A 19,813-nucleotide genomic window follows, 5' to 3' on the forward strand; every position below is an offset into this window, starting at 1 on the left:
TTATATACACCACCTCTCACAATTATAACTGGTGCATTGCTGTTGTGGAGCTGCTCTATCACGGTCTCCCAATAACAATTAAAGGGCTATTTGGGAGGGCTTCGTGTACTCCCTCTGTCTCAAAATAAATGTAATTTTTGGACCGAACACGTAAACCAACGTTATATGTAAAATTACGAAAATACCTCTTGTATTTTATGATGAGTAGATAATACGTTAGTTGTCTTTTGTGAGAATATTCTGGAAATTGTTTTGTCTTTTGTGATAGATAGAACAAAATTAATATTATTTATGGAATAAATTTTGAATTTTATAATTGTAATTATTTTGAAACGGAGGAGGGAGTAGCCGAAGCGAGAGCTGAGTAAATAGAGCCCCGTTTTCTAGGTCACCGACCCCACCGGAGAACCCAATAAAAGAGCTCCGGCTCTCCGAGGCCCGCTCCACCCGCGCGACCGTTTGGTGCGGCTGGGCCCAAGAACATCTCGTCCTCAGCCCTCAGGTCGACCTCGGCTGGGGCTCCAGCTTGAGGTTTGGCAGGCTCGCTCGAGCTCGGCTCATTGGCAGCCCCTCCCGCTCATCCGGGCCTCCGGGGTCAGGGCCTCAGGTTCACCTCCTTTCCTTTCCCTCGGACTCCCTAGCGGCGGCGACTGGGCGAGCGGCGGCGCCATTTGTCGCGTCTTCGTGCAGCCCTTTTCCGGCGAAGAGCGTCCTCCAGGTATGCCCGCCCCTTCACTTTTCTTCTGCTGTGTGAGACGGAGCACCCCAAACCCTAACAAAACTATTTGTATTCGGATCTGAATCCAGTTACAGTATATTGCCTACTAACTTCGATTTCGTTTGCAAAAATTATCGGGTGTACACCCAATTTTTTTTTTGAAACAATGGTAGGAGCTCTGCCTTTCAATTAAGACAAAAGAATTTATGTACACCCATGTCCTATGCTGGGTCCGCCCCTGCTTCGATGTGTTTGTCACCTACCAAAATCTTGTTGTATATGGCCTCTTATATCCTGTCAAATGCTGTTGAAACGGGGGCTTGAGCGCAGCTGTACTGCTACTCAAATCCTTTTCTCAACAAAAGGTATAATGGTCAGAGTTAATGTTGAGATAACAGAAGTGGTAAGCTGCTGAGAAGTGCAATATTTTGATGTACACATATCTAAAACTTGTTCGTTTGATGGTATAGATCTAAAGATTGGTTCTTTTGATTGTAAAATAGATCCAATTCTCACTAAACCAAATCAATTGTTTATTGTTGGAAGGAACTGAGATCTGTATTGCTCCTTGTTTAAGACTGCCCTCATCGATATCTTATAATGGCCTCTGTACTTGTTTTGTTCTGACATAGCTGGTCAAACCTATGGTTACTGCTTTTGAGTTGTTTGCCACTAGCAAGTGCTTGCAATCATTTTGACAGGTCTAGGATTGTAGTACCATATCCTGCAAGCCAAAAATAATAATGTGGTTTCCCCACGGTAAATGAGCTGGCTGCCAGTGCTTTTGCAGCAGGAATCTGCAGCGTACACTGAATCGAGACTTCAATTTCTATCGATTGCAGCAACTATCCTTAAAATCCTGGAAATTACATCAATCCTCGTGAAATTATAACTCAACCCTCATGGATGCACATATAGCTGGTTCTATCATCCATAGAAGATTTAAGGTGAACCAGCATCATCACAACCAACTTTATCTTTTACAATAAATATTGATGGTGCAATGACTTGTTATGTTAAATATTAACTTTTTTTAACGAACTTTGAGCATGTAGATCTACAAGGAAATTCTTCATTGGGAACTCATCTGAGGACTTGCTTAGTGTCACTTGCAATATTGAGCATCGAACCCATCTTTCACATACGAGGAGAAATCCTTTGATATCGAGCAGTTGTTTTATTTGTCTAAATGGTTAGATCATGTTGATTCTAAAATTTAAAAGCTTAGTATGTTTCTGTGCCCTGCTATTTGCTCTATCATGTTTGTAGCTGTATACTAACATTTTACTTTGTACTATATTTTCTCTCTTTGCGAAATAGGATTATTTGTTCTTGACCTTTTACTTTTGAGCTGTTATTTATTTGTATTTGAGGTGATGAACTGATGATTTTAGCATATTTTCCCTCCTTTATGGATTAATCTAACTGAAGTTGAAGCTCTGTTGGACTTTCGGAATAATTTATATGGTTTGCAAGGTGGAATTTTTCTTTTTATGATCTGCATTCTATTCATGGACAAATGTTTTAAACTTTTAACATGATGAGAAATTGCAACGTGGCCCTACTTATCTCTGTTAAACTATGCTGATTTTACAGTGTGCATGAGTAGAATATGAAGAGCACAGATGCACTATGCACACCCAGTCTACTGGTGTATTGCCCAAGTTGTCCAATTACTCAAATCTAGTTTATGGCATCTAGAATCAAAGGAATAGACTATTGTTTGTGTTATGAGTAGCATATAATGCTTTTGGTTCCAAATGTTGTACTGCTGGTTGCTGGGTTAACCCTTTTGGGTAAACGAGGGTGAAAGCCGAAGTGGATTCCTACTGCGTCTATAGAGTCCTAGTTGGTGTCACCCATATGCTAATGGGTGATAATATATTTATATTCCATGCTTGCTATGTCTTTTTACATATTCTCTAGTATTATGAGTTCTGATATGCTTAGTGGTATTTAGTTCTGATATGCTTAGTGGTATTTCAAAATGTAACGTGTTCAAAATATAGACTGCAAATTATGTTCTTAATTTTCTTTCCTTTTCCTGGTTAGGTTAGCAAATTACCTTTTGAAGATGGATCATAGTTCTGATGAAGATACAGAAATCAGTGATTCTGAGATTGATGATTATGAAGGCAAAATATATGCAAGACTGATCTCCGGGGATTTAAAGGTCAAGAAGGATGGAGAGAGTTACACCTGTCCCTTCTGTAGCAGCAAGAAGAAGAACAATTACAGCAAAAGTAGTCTGGTTCAGCATGCTTCTGGAGTAGGTGCAGCACCTAATCGACAGGCAAAAGATAAGGCAGCTCATCGTTCCCTTGTCAAACATTTGAAGAATGAACTTGCTAAATCATCTGAGCTACGGCCACAGGTGATTCCTGTTGAGCCTCAGCCTCTTCAGAACAGAGATGAGAAGTTTGTGTGGCCCTGGATGGGCGTCCTAGTTAATGTGCCTACTGAATGGAAGGATGGGCGCCAAGTTGGAGAAAGTGGAAATCGTTTGAAGGAGCAACTATCACACTTCTGCCCACTGAAGGTCATCCCTTTGTGGACTTTTAGAGGTCATACAGGAAATGCTATTGTTGAGTTTGGAAAGGACTGGAATGGTTTCAGAAATGCACGGACCTTCGAAAGCCACTTTGCAGCAGGAGGATATGGAAAAAGTGTCTGGATTGGAAAAAGGAATCAAGGATCAGAGCTTCATGGATGGCTTGCGCGGGCTGAAGATTACAATTCTCCTGGGCTGATAGGGGATCACTTGAGAAAAAATGGTGACTTAAAATCTGTCAATGATCTTGCGAAGGAAGGAGCGCATAAGACTGACAAACTTGTGGCTAATTTAGCTAACCAAATTGAGGTAAAGAATAGGTATTTACAGGAGCTTGAGTGTAAATACAGTGAGACAACTGCATCTCTTGAAAAGATGATGGTGCAAAGGGAACAACTTCTCCAGTCATACAATGAAGGTTTATCTCAATTTTTTTTGCTACTTATTTTTTTCCACAGAGGTCTAGTTGTATATACAGTTTCTACCTTCTGCAGCTGCAAAGTTTCATTTGCTTAACGATCACTTAATAAGCATAGCTATTACCAGAAATTCGCAAGATGCAGCAACTAGCTCGTAGGCATTCTCAGAAGATCATTGATGAGAATCAAAAGCTGCGTTCTGAACTTGAGACAAAAATGAATGAACTTGATGCGAGATCCAAGCAGCTTGACGAGCTTGCAGCAAAAAGTGGTTATGACAGAAGGAACATTGAGCAGGAGAAGCAGAAGGTGTGTGATTTCTCCACCTTTTCTTCATATCCCCCTTTTAACAGAATGGATAGAGTTGACTTTCTGAGTGCTTCTTAGTTTGTACATGTAGATAATGTTTGTTTTCTGCTAGCAACTCCTTCATATTACTCGTCTTCACGTGGTTTCTTTGTTCAGTAAAATAACACTATTCATCTTCATATTAGTTTGTACTGCAGCACTAGGGTACTATAGTGCAGATGATTAGGCACTATGAATTTAAAATATCCATTCAACTTATGTGCTTAGTTGTTGCTTGAACTCAGAATGCTATCAGATCCAGCCATCTTAAATTGGCAACATTGGAACAGCAGAAAGCTGATGAAAATGTATTGAAGCTTGTGGAAGAACAAAAAGTATGTACTTGATCCCCTTTTTGTGATACGATGCTTTAAGTTTTGAAGAATGTGTCTTATGATGGTTTTACTGTATGGAAACTGCAGAGAGAGAAACATGCTGCTTTGAAGAAGATTCTGATGTTAGAACAGCAATTAGATGCAAAACAAAAGCTTGAATTAGAAATACAGCAGCTGAAGGGAAAACTAAAAGTGATGGAGCATATGCCAGGTGATGAAAATTCGGCGGCAAAGAATAAAATTAATGAGCTAAGTGAGGCATTGCAAGAAAAAATAGATGAACTGGATGGAATGGAGTCACTTAACCAAACTCTGGTTATTAAAGAAAGCAAAAGCAACATTGAACTTCAAGAAGCTCGGAATGAGCTAGAAAATGTATGCGACCTTACATCAATTAACTGGTGTTGTTCACAGTTCACTGATGATATCTTTGTGACTTGCGTTGGTGATGAGATTTCATTTTATTCATCTTTTGTTCTACAACATGCTATGCAGGGTTTGCTTGGTATTTCAGGTGTCCAGCCACATATAGGAATCAAGAGAATGGGTGAACTTGATCTGAAAGCATTTTCAAAGGCATGCCAAAAGAAGTGCTCAGAAGACGACGCAGAAGTTACTGCTGCCTTTCTTTGTTCAAAGTGGGAAGCTGAAATTAAAAACCCTGATTGGCACCCTTTCAGGCTTGTCATGGCTGACGGAAAGGAGATGGTATGAATCTTCTTTTGCTACTACTTCCGTACACATCCCTAGCTTATACTTTTTAAGTTGTTACTGATAATCCTATCCTGTCCAATGAAAGTTGTTAATTTGCTTTTCCTGAACGGTTATATCCTCCAACTTGCATGGATATCTTTTCCCTCCCTCCCACCCTCCCTGTGCAATGATATGGGTTGTCCTAAGCTTATTAGGAGTATGGTGTTTCTGTCATTCACTTCCCTGTTTAGTGAACCATGTATCCTTGATCATCGTCCAAATTATGATGCCTTGCATTTTGTAAATGTTGCCTGGGGTATACCTTGTTTGACATCAAGTGGTGCATGCTGTGCTGTAGGAAATAATTGAGGATGATGCAAAGCTTCGAGGACTCAAAGAAGAACATGGGGAAGAAATCTACACATTGGTAACAAAGACACTGTGTGAAATTAATGAGTACAAATCTAAGGGTAGCTATCCCGTGGGAGAACTGTGGAACTTTAAAGAAGGCCGAAAGGTGACCCTGAAGGAAGCTGTCCAGTTCGTCCTGAAACAGTGGCGAGCAAACAGGAGGAAGCAGCGCTGAGTTCAATCTTCCACTGCCATGTAACTTGTTTGGCTTCCATCTGATCTGAACACCATGTTTCTTCATCGCGAGTGCAGTTGATACCTGCAATACGTCACGATGAGAAGGCATGGGACCACGTCCATTTACCTATTCCTAGTAGAACATAAGTTGATGCTCATTGCAGTATCAGCATCACGGTTGGTGAAACCTGGATGCACTTATTTCGCCTATGTAAGTAGTTCTGTTGAAATATGTCGTCGTAGTAATGTCTAGGATGCTCTCTTTGTCCTGGAGAAGATGGCCGTGGAACGTGCGGACGCGTAATAAAGCATGCTTGGGCCTTTCTGGTTTAGCAACTGCATGGCTTAGAGCATCTCCAGCAGGATGATTAAATGGGCTATCATGGCGCCGTTCGGTTGGCTGGTCCAGCTAGGCTGGGCTGGGCTGGAGATGCAGGTGGGAAGGATCGGGCACCTGACGCTTGTGTATACGCGACGGCAGCTGTTTGGCTGGCTGTTTGGCCATAGGGCCCACGTGAAGCTTCTAGGCCTATATGTCAGTGGACGTTCATAAGGAGCGCTGGCGAGCACATCGGTGAGAGAGCGGCTTATCCACCAGCCCAGCCCAGCGATATTCTACCAGACGAACAGGACCCATATCCATATTTGCACGGCGGGTGTAAAAATTTGATTTCTAGCGGGCTTTCTAAATGGACTTCTATTTTGGTAGGACTTTCCCTCCCCCATTTGGTGGTTTTTTATTTGGGCTGCCAATATTGGGCCTCACTGATTTTTTTTTCTTTCCTCCGTCCCAACTTGTGCTGCAGCCCCTTCCCCGACCTCGCGGCGCCCGATCCCGCCGCCGCCGCCCGATCTGTGCAGCGCCCGACCCCTTCGGCTCCGACCTCATCGGCGCTGCCGTCCTCGCCGCGGCCGACAGGCCCATCCGCTCCGAGTGGCTCGCGCTCGCCCGCCCCGACGGCCGCGGCCCGCTCAAGCCGGGCTCGGCCATCCGCATGTCCCGGCGGGCAGCAGCAGCACCCCAGCGTCCTGGCGCCTTGGCGGCGGCGGCAGCGTCCCGGCGTACCCGGGGCGTTCGAGCCCGGGAGGTGCTGGGAGGACATGTGCCTGGCGGTGCTGGGCGCGCAGCACCTCGTCTACATGGTGGGGTGGTCGGTGTTCACCAGGGTCAGGCTGCTGCGCGGCGCCATGTCGCCGGAGATGGCAGCCAAGGCGGCCGAGGTGAAGGCGCGGGGCGGCGTGGCGGTGGACATGAGCCTCGGCGACCTGCTCAAGCACCTGGGGGTCTCGATTTCGCGAAGCAGTGAAGCCACGCACTAGCACTAAGCTCAAGCTACACACTACCACGTCGCGCCGGCGCCGCCGCCGGTCTTGCTGCCGTAGAGCCTGAAGAGGTTGAAGGCGGAGATGAAGGTGACCTGCACGGCGGCGACCCCCGCCGCGACGGTGCTGGCGAACCCCGCGCCGGCCTGCTGCAGAAGGCGCCGTACATGGCGCAGATCCCCATCCGCTGCAGCTCGGGCTGGCCGCGCTTGGCGATGACTGACGCCTGCAGCGCGGCGGCGAGCGCCGCCAGCACCGCGTACGCCAGCGCTTGGTCGCAGGAGAAGACGCACCAGGCCAGGGCCAGGCGGCGCGCCGGCGGCTGGAGGCCGCCGCAGCAGCAGCAGCACAGCGCCGCCTGCAGCAGGCTGTAACCAGCGGCCACGCCGGTGACGACCACCAAGAACCTGTGCAGCCACGACATGCACTGCCGGCTGGACGGGCCGGCGGCGTACCAGGTCCTCGACAACTTCGAGCAGCGCCGCACTTGAAGGAGGAATTTCAGTATTTGGGTCTCAATATGCGCGCCTCACCCTCGCTGCGAATTATTCTATTTCAGGTGTTTTTTTCCATTTTTTTTCCTTTTAACTCATTTTCTTTTTTCTTTTTCTTTTCCAAAGCACCTGAAATGACCAAAGTACCCTTGCCTCTTATTTATTCTCTCTGTTCTCTCACGATGGGCACTGGCTCTCTGTTCTCTCCTGTTGGGCAGCCACGATGGGCGACTGGCTCTCTGTTCTCTCCCGTTGGGCGACTGCCTGCCGCAGACCCATCCCCACCTCACCCCCAGCAATGCCCGCCCCTTATATGGTCCTTATTTTCTCAAAATTTTGACAGCATACCCCCGTATATGATGCATTTGCAAGAAATAAACATTTAACATATGACACTGGAAGTAAACAAAATGACATTGACCATCTCCAAGTGGTTTCACGGCAATAATTGGTAGCATACAGCAAGGTTCCATGGTTGCCAAACGTAAGCAAAGTTCAAAATGTCAAGTGCCATCCGAAACACAAAAGTGCCATACATGCCATACAAAACCAATCAAAGTACATGACCACAAGTGCAGTATGGTATTTATTTTTTTGCCTTCCTGGGAGTGATCTTTTTCACTGCCTGCTTCTTCCTTGCTACTCTCACAGGAGTAGTGTGCAGATCAAGAGGAGGGGCGACAGCAACAGGATTAGAGGCCTCTGATTCCATGCTTAATGTCAATTGCCTGAAAAAGAGTAGACAAAGTGTAATGAAGTCATTACAGGTCCATAGGTTCATATAGATTAATTAAGGTTTAGAATTTGCTTAATATCTCACCTTCTAGTGACAGGACCAGGACTTTTGCTCACACCAGGACTTTTGTTCACAGCAGGACTTTTGTTCACAGTAGGACTTAATGCCATTTGGCTAAAACAATAAACAATTGTCAAGTTGGCTAAAAAAAATTAGAAATAGCTTGCAGAGAAGGAAAATTGTAGAATCTCACCTCCTTGTCACAGGACCAGGACTTCTGTTTATAGGGATTTCCTGTGCAGGGCCTTCCTGTGCATCTCCTTTCCGTCTCTTGCTAGAACCAGGTGGCCTTCCCACATTCCCTTTCTTGGCACGACTTTTCCTATAAGAGTTGTAAACAAGGATTATGAGATGTTCATTTATCAACCTACAACAAAAAACTAAGATGTTACCTCTTCTTAGTTCCATTCAGAGGGCATTTTGATGAGTTGGATCGATGACCAAATGCTTCGCAATTTTTACATTGGACCTGCCATAAACCTTTGGTTCTAGGATTGTTTCCCTAGTTCTCTAGAAACCCAGGTATCCTATTCTTTCTCTGTCTCCCTACTGCTCTCTTTGTTAGAGGAGGCAGAACCTTGAAGCCAAGATCCACCTTGGGCCATTGGGACTTGTCTGGCAATGGCTTAATGATTCCAGCATATGCTGCCCTAAAATGATCTACTGAAAAGTAAGGATGTAGATATTCTTCCATCTTAGGATTTCTGTAAGTAATTATGAGGGCCAAACCATGTGGCCATGGCTTCCCTGATATTTGCCACTCCCTGCATGTGCATGTGTGGTTCTTAATATTCACCACATGTCTTATCACTTTGTGTGAAGTAGTGATCTCGGTCACTTGTGCTTCATCCCTACCACCTTCTGCAACCTTCAACGCAGATTACGGTCTGAATCAGGTGCCTACTCATTGCATTGAGTTGTCGAACTACAATTGGAAGTATAGAGTGGCCGGCAAGCTTTTCACCAATTTTTCTCCTTTTTGCATACAGTTCCATGAACTTTGTCCTCAATGTATCTGCAAGCTCTGCTATTGGGAAGTCCTTAATGTCCTTCACCCAATTATTCCAAACCTCCGCAACATTGTTCGTGTTATGTTCACACTTGATCTCTTCTGAGAATTTGCTCCTCATCCAAAGGAGGCTATGGTGCTGATCCAGATAAGGCTTAACCTTGCTACTTGCTTCATATATCTTGTTCATTAGATAGTCATGATATGCTGGCTGGAATGTCCTTGCAGCAGGATACATGCGCCCAAATACTGGGCCCTGAAATTGCTTCACAAAATTCTTCATCAAGTGCAAGAAACACTCTATGCTCTGCCCAAGGAAAAATCGCCTTCACAGCTTTCTCTATACCCTTGCAAGCATCTGAACTTATAGCTAGATTTGGAGGATTATCAATTGCCTTTTGCAGTTGTTGCATAAACCAAGTCCAATTGTCAATGGTTTCTCCATCAAAAATAGAATTGGTAGCAGTGTTTACGACTTCAGACTCATCAACTGGTAACTCTGCCCTTGCTTGCTCTGCTCTCTCATCTTCCGCTTGAAGACCAAGAAATGCATACATAGCATCTTCACTCATCAATGGGACTGCACAACCTATTTGGTCTTCTGCGATTGGTTCGATCTGTAGGCTATCCCAATCAATGACATATGGAACCTCCTCGCCTGAGTTTACTTGAGCACTACCATTCTCTGTCACCACATTACTCATGACACCCTCTGTGATACCTGAGTTACCTTCCATTTGCATAGCCTTGTCCTCAACATCCACAAACAAAAACAGCTTCTTTTCAGCAAGCCTTTCAGAGAATGCAAGTGACAAAGCTACATCATCATCCAAATTCCTTTCCCCCATACCAGACATATCAAATTCAGAAATCAAAAGATGCTGGCAGCTTCCCCATTTAACCCTAGCTGCCAAGTCCTTCTGTAAATTCTGCATGGTGTATGAACGATAGTCCACAATCCATTCATCGTACTTCCTTTGCATATCGACTGTTGTACCGTCATCAATCTTAGCGGTGAATTGAGAAATCTGGACGCACAACCTAAATGCCCCATCCGGATCAATCCTACCGAATACCAAAAAAACCATACGTATCAGTCGTGGTCCTTCTCTGTTCCCATTTCGTTCATGGCTGCTGCATCCTCAAATCGATCGGAATCGAACTTCGCTGCTACACACTCGCAAGCACATAGATCAGAGGACAGTTCTTACCCAGCATCCATCGCGGAGGGTAGGAGCGTGCCTCCCGTCGGAGATCACTGCAGCGCGGCGGCCTGGAGGTAGTCACCGGTGGAGGGCAGGAGCGGGCCTCCCGTCGGGGCTGCTGCGGCGCGGCGCGGCGGCCTGGGGCAGTCGCAGAGGGAGGGCAGCTGCGGCGCAGAGGCTTGGGTCCGGTTGCCGCCGGCGCTTGGGGGCGGGGGCGGCCGTCGCCGGCGCAGGGCTGGGGGCGGGAGCGGCCGGCGCCGCCTCTCCTTCCTTCCTACGCGGCTGTGACAGAGAGCGCCGGCCCTGGGTCTGGCCTCTAGCGAGGCTTGCGTTCCGTGAATTCCAAATGGATAAGAGGGAGGGGTAGTTTAGTCATTTTCATGTGTGCTGAAAAAGAAAAAGAAAAGGGAAAATGGGTGAAAAGAGAGAAAATGAGAAGAAACACGTTAAATAGAACAATTCGCAGCGAGGGTGTCAAATTACAAAAGGCACGCGAACTGAGTCCCTAATTCAGTGAAACGCGCGTATTGAGACCTAAATACTGAAATTCCTCGGAAGGAGGATGCCCTGCTCAAGCTCGAGCGCATCCCCTGGATCCTCAATGTTGGAGTGGAGCCCAGTTGTCAGTTGGAAGCACAATTTACTCAGCTTATTGGAGTGAATGCCCATACTTAGATGAGTAAAATTTAGAAGTGAGTTTCTAAATACATATTTACTCACCCAAATTTGACAGGCCTACTAGAGTTGCTCTAAGCCATGCAGTTGCTAAACCAGAAAGGCCCAAGCATGCTTTATTACTGGCCTTTTGCCTTGCTTCGTTTTGCATTGCATTGTTTGGTGGTGGTCGGCTCTCTTTGCATCTCTCCATACACTTAGATGAATATTCTCCGTCCTAAAATAAATTTTGTTTTAGAAAATTTCAGATAGATTACTCGTACTCAGAACTCAGACTAAGATCAATGAGTGTTGATGAATACCATGAGTTAAAAAAAGACCTCGTTGGAAAAACGCTCTACGGTCAAACCGAGTCGCTATTCACACTAGACATTTACGACCTTCGAGGACCGTGAGAGCGAGATTGGTGAACTTCCGAGTTCCGAGGCCTGTATTTACTTGGCCGCCGTTTCGACTTTCGACGGCGCCGTTCCGCTTTCCGCGCTCGCGACGCCGTGACCTGGCCACTCGGGAGCCTGTAGAGCTTCTGCGCCCTGCCTGGCGTCTCTGCCTCCGGCCCTCCGCTTGCCGAGGCGCGGGGCGCCGGCGCCGCCCGCTGCTGCTGCCGCAACCTGCAGGAAGCCGATAGGTACGCTCCTCTCCGATTGCAAGTTTGCAACTTGGAGATCAGGTAGATCGGCTGGGGGGAGCTAGGGCAGCATGGCTTAATTAAATCAATCAATCGTGTTGTTTTGTGATTAGATTGGGCAACATTTCCGTCGATCGGCTGATCCCTCCTATTTTTTGTTCTCAAATTTTACTATGGCTTATTCAATCCTTGGGCTCTGATTGTTTGGCCACGATGAAGAGGTTAAGGACCCTTGATAGTTGGTATAAGCCTGTTGTTTGTGCTGAAAACCCTAATGTCAACAATGATTGGTTATGTTTCCTTAATCGGAGCTTATGATCTAGATGTCCTCATAGAGGTAAATTCAAGTTAATAGAGATGCGTGTCGCAAACATATCACACATGCTACATTATTTTGTTCTGCATTGTAGCTAATTGGTAGACAATTGCTATATTTAAGGTAGAATATAGAGGTGTCTGCGTGTACTGTTGTCACCTTCTACCATTGCCCAAAACAACCTACCACGCACAAGTCGAAATCCTCATGTGCCTTCTCAAAATTTTTGCTAAGCTCACAAAACGTTTATTATCAAAATGGATCACAACTCACAACCTGGAACGAAGATTCAGATAGTAGTTTTCTTTAGATTGTTGATTTCGTACAAATTTCGCAAAATAAGTTTGTTTCTTTCGTTCTTTCATGCAGTGCATATATTATTTGCATCCATGTGTTTGGATTTGTGTTCTTTCCAAGAACTTTCTAAGTGTACAAACTCAAATAGCCGCACAAAGTTCTTATTCTTGTCTAACCAATTCCCTGTGCAGATACTTAGCTTTTCCTTCACTTCAGAATGGGTCACAACATGGGTGAAGGTTCTGAGTTTGAAGAGTGGGAAGCCAAAACTTATGCAGGCCTGATTTCAGGAGATTTGAAAGTTAAAAATGGTGAGAGGTACAAGTGCCCCTTCTGTAGCTCTGGCGGAAAGGGATATTGCAGTATAAATGGCTTGCTTCGGCACGCCTCAATAGTAGCAGGTGCTTCAACCAACTCTGGAGTGAAGGCAACCCACAGTGCTCTCATCAAGTATTTGAACAATAGCTATGGTACATCATCTGAGCCACAGTCCCAGCAGGTAGCTGTGGAGCCAAGACTTCCTGAGAACAGAGGTAAGCAGTATGTCTGGCCATGGATGGGTGTCCTAGTTAACTTGCCTACCAAATGGGAAGATGGTCATCGGGTTGGAGCAAGTGCAGCTAGGTTGAAGGAGCAACTATCACGTTTTTGCCCGCTCAAGGTCGCTGCTTTATGGAATACTAGAGGTCATACAGGGACTGCTATTATGGAATTTGGAAAAGACTGGAGTGGATTTGAAAATGCACGGGCCTTTGGAAGTTACTTCGTGGCAGAAGGACATGGTAAAACAGATTGGAAGAAAAAAAAGAATGGCTACTCAGGGCTTTTCGGCTGGGTTGCAATGGATGAAGATTACATTTTCCAGGGACCAATAGGGGCCCACTTGAGAAAAAGCGGTGACCTGAAAACCATCAATGAATTTGAGAATGAAAGAGTACAAAGAGCAGATAAACTTGTATCTCAATTATCTAGCCAAGTTGAGGTGAAGGATAGACATTTGAATGAGCTTGAATGGGAATACAATGGGATAATTGAGTCGCTTGACAAGATGGTCAGGGAAAACGAAAAGCTTAGACTATCGCATGAAAAATGTAATATTAAATATTTTGCTTTAGTCTACATTATGTTCTAATTATCATGCCTCTGTCCTCAACCATACGCCAACTTTTCAACTTTTGAATGGTAACAGGTATTAGTGAGAAGCAGCAGCAAGCGCGCGTGCGTTCCCTGGCTATTATTGAGAGGAATAAAATGCTGCATTTGGAACTCGACTCCAAGATAAATGAACTTGACTTGAGAACCAAACGGCCTTATGATCTTGCTTCAAGCAGTAACTATGACAGAAGGAGCACTGAACAGGAGAAGCAGATGGTGTGTGACTTCTTGCCTTTATTCTTCCCATTTTTTTTGTTGGTGAAGAAAAAAAAAAGGCTATGTTGTTGTTGTTGGTGAAGATGGTTCATTTAGCCACCTTTATTTTCCTTATAAATGTTGTGTAATTATGTTGGCTGCTTCTGTTACAAGTAATCCTTTTTGACGAGATACCTTGATTTGGATTGTGCACCGGCAATCCAATCCATAGTTATCACAATGGTGAAAGTTTGGCTAAGTGCTTCTGGAAATATGCACTCTTACATAGTTTGATGTTGCTTGTTTCAGAATGCTATGGAATCAAACCATCTTAAGATGGCAATGCTAGAACAAGAAAGAGCCAAGGAGAATGTGCTGAAGCGTCTGGAAGAACAAGTGGTATGTGTCTATGTCCCATTTTTGTCATACTCTGATGCTTTTGTTTCAAAATAATGTCTTTGTGAAAGTCTTACCATATGTCAACTGCAGCGAGAGAAAAAAGATATTTTCAACAAGATTGAGAAGTTGAAAGAACAGTTTTATCAAAAGAAGACCCTTGAATTTCAAATACAACAGACGAAGGGAGAACTAGGTGTGATGAAGCACATGCCATACGGTGAAGGTTCAGAATTGAAGAATAAAATGGATGAGTTGAGTAAGAATCTGAAAGAAAAGGAGGATGAACTGGATGTGTTGAGTAAGGAGTTGAAAGAAAAGGAGGATGAACTCGGAAAAATGCAGTCACACACCAACACTCTGATTGTCAAGGACAGGGAAAGCAACGCTATGTTACAAGAAGCTCGAAGCATACTGGAAAAAGTATGTTACTTGTTTTGCTGATCGAATTCTGTAGTGTTCATTTCTTACACTGATATGCTTATTTAAGTGAATGTTCAGTGTTCTGCATTAGATTTCTTGATCACTCATCTTTGATGTATGCATCTGTGACTTGCTATGCAGGGCCTTAAGCTTTCAACAAGTGGCAGGGCGCATATAGGAATCAAGTTAGTCGGGCAGCTTGATCCGAAACCTTTCTTAAATGCTTGTCTACAGAGGTTGTCAAAAGGTGATGCAGAACTTCGTGCTGGCGAACTTTGTTCAGAGTGGCAACACCAAATTAAAAATTCAAATTGGCATCCAATTAAGGTTGTCGAGGTTGATGGGAAAGAGCCGGTACAAATATTTACTTCACTGTTACCTTTTTCTCTCAAATACTTACTTTTGTATTAATAGAAGAAAAATGTCTGTAATTTCAATATGCTAGGTTTTGTACCACATCTCTGTGCTTGCAGTAATTCACGGTGATGGTTGGACAACATAAACATAGCCAAACTTTTGTTGCGTGACATCTGATGGTGCAATGGCGTGATGCAGGAGAGGATAATCGTGGACGATGCAAATCTCCAGGAGCTGAAAGATGAGTACGGTCAAGAAGTCTATGCAGCAGTGACGAAGGCGCTGCTCGAGATAGACGAGTACAATGGCAGCGGCAGGTACTGTAAGCCGGTGATGTGGAACTTCAAGGCAGACCGGAGAGCGACGCTGACGGAAGGCGTGCGGTTCATCATAAAGCAGTGGCAGTCGCACAAGAGGAAGCGCTGAGCTGTTGGTCCTGGAGACTGATCAACGTGTGCTGATGTCTGCTCTCCACCTGATGTTCTATTTTTCTCGATGTTTTGGTGCGCGAGGCTTGAGCACTCGGTAGTAGTAGATGATGGGGAGCCACCATGAGGCTGTTATTCGTTTTGTGTTGGCAGACAACAGACCCTAGCTTTTGTGGTAACCTGGAACCTGCATTTATGCTCTCTATTGTCTCCCTGATGAGTACTAGCAAATTACCAATCGAAACAGATAAGGACGAATTGACGCCAGATTGAACTAATCCTGACCAAATTCTTGTATTCAAATTGGTACTCAGCGCTGGAATTTGTTGGATCCCCTTCGATTAGTCATTCACTCATCGTTCTCTGTCCGGACTGAGTAGGACAACACGTACGCCAGGTGGTCGTCAATCATTCGTGCCGGAGCGCGACGACCCCGTGCAGTGCCACGTGTCCCTGGGCACCCTGCAGACGTGTCCCGGCAACCTCGAGCAAAACCGCAAAAGATGCTGCGAGAACCGGCAGATACAAAGGCGCATTTAGAAAACTGACCCCTTTCGAGGCTGAAACCGCAAGAATCGGCGGACCTGCAGACAGACAGGGGCAGCAGAGATCCATGGAGACGGCGAGGGAAGCAGCAGCGAGCATAGTAGCCGCCGGAAGCCGCGGCGGAGGAGTGCCGGCGCCGGCAGGGGAGTACTGGAGCGAGGCTCTCAAGTCGTTCCTCGACCACATCCCCATCTCCTCCGTCCCCGGCGCGCTCCAACCCACCGCCTCCCCAGGTACGCCGCGCGCTGATTACTGGTTGGGGACACTCTTTGCCTAAGGCGCCGTTATCGATCATTCTCGAACACTTCAGCAGTTCAGCTCCTCGTGGTTCTGCTGTGTGTTGTGTATGCAGCGGTGGAGATCAAGCTCGAGGGCAGTGTCCTGGACGCCATCGACACCATGTACGGCGGCAACGCCGCGGGCGCGGTGATCATCGACGAGGTGCAGAGCAGTTTCGGGAAGTACGTCGACCGCGACATCGGCTTCGTTGAGTTCTCGAGCATAGTCTTATGGGCCCTTGAGGTAACATGACGATCTAATCTTGACTCTCCCCAGTTGTTCATCAGTTTGTTGGCGCAGAATGAACAATATGCTCTTCTGAATTTTTGTCAAATACAGATCATGTAGCCTCTTTGGGTAAAAAGGGAACGATTATTACTATTGGTTGGCATCTAATCTTGACAACTCTGTCAATTACGTTCTTGATTCCTAGGAACTTGGCAAAGTGGAGCATGAACCAAAAGATAGTAATTCGGACTTCCTCTCAAGTCTGAAACAGTATCCTCAGATTGCAGAAACGAAGGTACTTAGTAGCAATCAGCAAACGTGTCCCTGTATTCTTTTTATATATATTTGAATACTGCAACGCAAGGAATATATGGTATGAGAATATCCTTCTCTTAGTGAAGTAGGACAAATGTTAGTGCTAAAATGGCCATTGTGTGCATTTTTTTTGCTGCTGCTCTGATGAACTACACAGATTGCCTGGTTAGCAAAGCTGTTCCTATGGGAGCCCTTCTTCCCTGTTCGAACCCATGACACGCTCTTTCACGCAATGCTTCTCTTCTCAAAACACCACAGGCTCAACGTGGTACCTATTGTTGAGTTGATGAACTCAAATGTTATCGGATTTGTCACTCAGGTACTTTATTGCCTGCCTTGATTTACCAACAGAGTTCCTTTTGTGGTCGGTGATTCTGAATGCAGAATTCAATTGTGAAGCTAATGACCGATGCATGGCACTAGAATGCAGTGATGGAGTTGCTTCTCCAGTCAAGTGGCCTTGAGTGGCTTGACAAAATTGCAGACCGACAGCTTTCTGAATTTAGGTAAGCCATGACCCTGAATACCAAGTACCAAATGGAGTTAGTGTAATGAGCAACAACAGCTTACTGATGTTAGCTGCAGTTATAGGTGATATATACCATGATTCAGTTCTATGTCCTAAATACTAGTGTTTTTAGAATACCTTGTATGTAACACTAAAGTACTGTACGTATGAGGTATGCTTTGTAGCGTGGACATATCAAATCCTGAAAAACACCCTGATAACCCAAATCGCGGGCATACTTCAGTTCTTCACTAAAATTGCTAAATGTTAAATCTTCAAGCGTGTAAGCCCATTGCACATTGTGCTCAGCAAGTACGATACAACTGCAAACGTTAACTCTGTTTTGCTAAAAAGACGCATTTGACTTGTCTGTAGGTTTTCAAGTGTGAGGAAACCTGTTTTGGTGTACTCGGATCAGACTCTTGCTCATGGGCTTCACGTCCTCTCAAAGGAAAAAATGGGAATTGCAGTCATTGACAGGAAAACCAGCTGTCTTATTGGATCAATACAGTGCAGTGATCTCTACCTGGTGCTTGATGATAGCTCCCTTTTCAGAAAGAGAACGTAAGTATTGCCCATCTTCTTTCACCATCTTTCTCGTAATAATTAAGGATGTTCGTGAAGGCGTCAACACCTTTCCTGATTAATAGGAGAGTAAGTATGGAAGAATTCATCAACTTGAACAAAAAGAACGACGACAAACACAACAATACTGAAAATTCACCGGCATGTGAGGGTCAAAACATCCTCGCTCTCAGAAACACTGGGCAACGGAGGATGGGCCTGCCAATCACCAATCTGAAATCTGACACCCTGAAGCAAGCAATGGAGAAACTGACAGCTTCAAGGAGCAGCTGCAGCTTCATCGTTGATGAGCAGGGGCATATAGAAGGAGTGGTGACGACGAGGGACATCATCTCCGTGTTCTCGCCGCCGTGCATGGACTCGAGCATTGACGGGGGCACCTTCTTCTCGGCTGCGCTTGAGCAGGCTGGCTGCCGCGTTGAGAATGGGCAGATGATTCAGAACTCCTAGTCTTTAAGAACCTGATTCTATGGGGCTTGTTGCAGCATCAAACGATGTATTTATTGTAATTTGCCTGTTCTCCGAGTTTTACCCGAGGTTACTCATGATCAGTGTTAAAAAAGTTTGCTCCGGCCACGCATGATGACCAAATCATTGAGGCCCACCTCCCTTGGTCTGAAAGTACAAACCACACTTCTAGTTGTGAACTTGTGATGAGACCTAAACTGTTACCCCGGGTGAGGTTGGCACTAAAGCCCGTAGGTGTGAGGGGTTGATTCTACTTACGTTTGTTCGCAGCAATGGGTGGAAATGCATAGTTTGTGAACCCTGTTCCCTCGTTCTCTTGGTGAACTAGGACAATTGTTGGCTCTAAAATGAGCATTCTTTATGTTTTCAGCGTTGGAGCCCACGACAGATTGCCTGTGAGAGCCTTTCTTCCCTGTTCGAAGTTCGATCGCCGTGGTGCCAGTTTTATTGAGTTGAACTCAATTGTTCTCGGATTTGTCACTCAGGTACTAGATTGCCTTGATGTTCTATTAGCGCTTCTTTTGTGCGTAGTGATTTTTAGATGCCGAATCAAACCTCACATGTAGATGAGAAAGGGAACGTAACATATCTTCGAAAAAAGGAAAAGTAAAAAATAAATAAAAAATGAGCAGACTGTGATCAAGTCAGCAAAGTTCACTATCCAATAAGATCTCTCTCATCAAATTTAACAACTAGTAGATACAAAGACTACCAATACATAGAAGAAATTATACTCACATGGTAATAATAGACCCGACATAGAAGAAATACTCCATTTGTCCCGTTTTGATTTTTCTAGATATATATAGCTATTTAGACATAGCATATATCTTGGTGCATAGTAAAAGTAAAAAAAAATTATGGGTTGGGAGAAGTTAACTTTTGGGAGGGAGAAGTATATGTGTAGCACTATGCAGTTATAGAAAATTAGTTTTTTTAATAAAACAGGAAGGGTTTTCCCCTACCGGTTATATATTAAGGTGTAAAAAATTAAAAAACTAGAGTACATTTGGGCCAAGCTCCTATGCACCCCCTCGGTCCCTCCTTTCAATCCCGACCTGCAAGACCGTAACCCTAGCTCCTTGAATCGATGATCCCCGCGGCGAGGGCGCAAGGAGGCCACACGAACAAACGGAGGCAGGGGTTCATTGGCCGCAAGGGTGGATGGCGGTAGGGGCAGATGAACAGCGGCCGGGCAGATGAACAGTGGCACAACCTTGGCAGCCAGGCAGGGGCGTAGGCTCAGGCATGCATGGCGTGTTGCGCGCGGCACTGCCACTTCGCCTAGGGCGGCAGGGCCTTCGCAGCTCCGCCGCTCCAACGGTTGTGTCCTTGTGGGGTATGGGCGAGCAAGCAAAACTAGACCTTAGTAAAGTGAAGCCAGACCACAAGGTGAGTTGACTAGTGATAATCTCTTTTTTTTGAAAATTATCATTGTAATTTATAAAATTTGGGTTGTCAAAAAAATTTATACCTTTTGAAATTTCGAATACCTCCTGGCTCTAGAAACAAGTGGGTTTCAGAAAATATTTAAT

General features: G+C 45.1%; 4 protein-coding genes and 1 pseudogene across 9 annotated transcripts; 3 read left to right on the top strand and 2 right to left on the bottom strand.

Moving 5' to 3' along the window:
- Window positions 1-485: 485 nt before the first annotated feature.
- LOC120673961 (protein INVOLVED IN DE NOVO 2-like) lies at window positions 486-5,988 on the top strand. 4 transcript variants are annotated; one of them, XM_039955009.1, is made up of 8 exons: window positions 486-718; window positions 2,150-2,194; window positions 2,771-3,687; window positions 3,816-3,997; window positions 4,282-4,371; window positions 4,459-4,746; window positions 4,867-5,079; window positions 5,423-5,988. In XM_039955009.1, the coding sequence occupies exons 3-8, from the start codon at window positions 2,793-2,795 to the stop codon at window positions 5,648-5,650; spliced, it is 1,896 nt and encodes a 631-aa protein (XP_039810943.1). In that variant the 5' UTR covers window positions 486-718; window positions 2,150-2,194; window positions 2,771-2,792; the 3' UTR covers window positions 5,651-5,988. The 4 variants fall into 4 exon arrangements, with proteins under 4 accessions (XP_039810943.1, XP_039810944.1, XP_039810941.1 ...); XM_039955010.1 differs by lacking the exon at window positions 2,150-2,194 and having other exon boundaries at window positions 4,459-4,550; window positions 4,599-4,746; XM_039955007.1 differs by lacking the exon at window positions 2,150-2,194 and having other exon boundaries at window positions 488-718.
- Window positions 5,989-6,682: 694 nt separating this feature from the next.
- Window positions 6,683-7,451, bottom strand: LOC120673962 (annotated as a pseudogene).
- A 414-nt stretch (window positions 7,452-7,865) lies between these two features.
- Window positions 7,866-10,795, bottom strand: LOC120673963. Of its 3 annotated transcripts, XR_005674927.1 has the most exons (5): window positions 10,486-10,795; window positions 8,658-10,339; window positions 8,459-8,587; window positions 8,290-8,379; window positions 7,866-8,197 (listed from the first exon to the last, which is right to left on the bottom strand). XR_005674927.1 is itself a non-coding variant. In XM_039955011.1 (4 exons), the coding sequence occupies exons 1-4, from the start codon at window positions 10,494-10,496 to the stop codon at window positions 8,056-8,058; spliced, it is 372 nt and encodes a 123-aa protein (XP_039810945.1). In that variant the 5' UTR covers window positions 10,497-10,792; the 3' UTR covers window positions 7,866-8,055. The 3 variants fall into 3 exon arrangements, 1 of the variants encoding a protein (XP_039810945.1); XR_005674926.1 differs by lacking the exon at window positions 10,486-10,795 and having other exon boundaries at window positions 8,658-10,479; XM_039955011.1 differs by lacking the exon at window positions 8,658-10,339 and having other exon boundaries at window positions 10,486-10,792.
- Window positions 10,796-11,570: 775 nt separating this feature from the next.
- Window positions 11,571-15,616, top strand: LOC120673960 (protein INVOLVED IN DE NOVO 2-like). Its single transcript, XM_039955006.1, has 7 exons — window positions 11,571-11,782; window positions 12,587-13,486; window positions 13,585-13,766; window positions 14,055-14,144; window positions 14,235-14,564; window positions 14,706-14,918; window positions 15,120-15,616. Exons 2-7 carry the CDS (start codon window positions 12,613-12,615, stop codon window positions 15,345-15,347), a joined length of 1,917 nt encoding a protein of 638 aa, XP_039810940.1. The 5' UTR covers window positions 11,571-11,782; window positions 12,587-12,612; the 3' UTR covers window positions 15,348-15,616.
- Window positions 15,617-15,775: 159 nt separating this feature from the next.
- On the top strand, window positions 15,776-18,602 carry LOC120676614. Its single transcript, XM_039957928.1, has 7 exons — window positions 15,776-16,128; window positions 16,248-16,417; window positions 16,608-16,697; window positions 16,875-17,036; window positions 17,141-17,223; window positions 17,601-17,789; window positions 17,876-18,602. Exons 1-7 carry the CDS (start codon window positions 15,963-15,965, stop codon window positions 18,258-18,260), a joined length of 1,245 nt encoding a protein of 414 aa, XP_039813862.1. The 5' UTR covers window positions 15,776-15,962; the 3' UTR covers window positions 18,261-18,602.
- Window positions 18,603-19,813: the final 1,211 nt, after the last annotated feature.

Source organism: Panicum virgatum, chromosome 5N, assembly GCF_016808335.1.
Source record: "Panicum virgatum strain AP13 chromosome 5N, P.virgatum_v5, whole genome shotgun sequence".
Taxonomy (NCBI): domain Eukaryota; kingdom Viridiplantae; phylum Streptophyta; class Magnoliopsida; order Poales; family Poaceae; genus Panicum; species Panicum virgatum.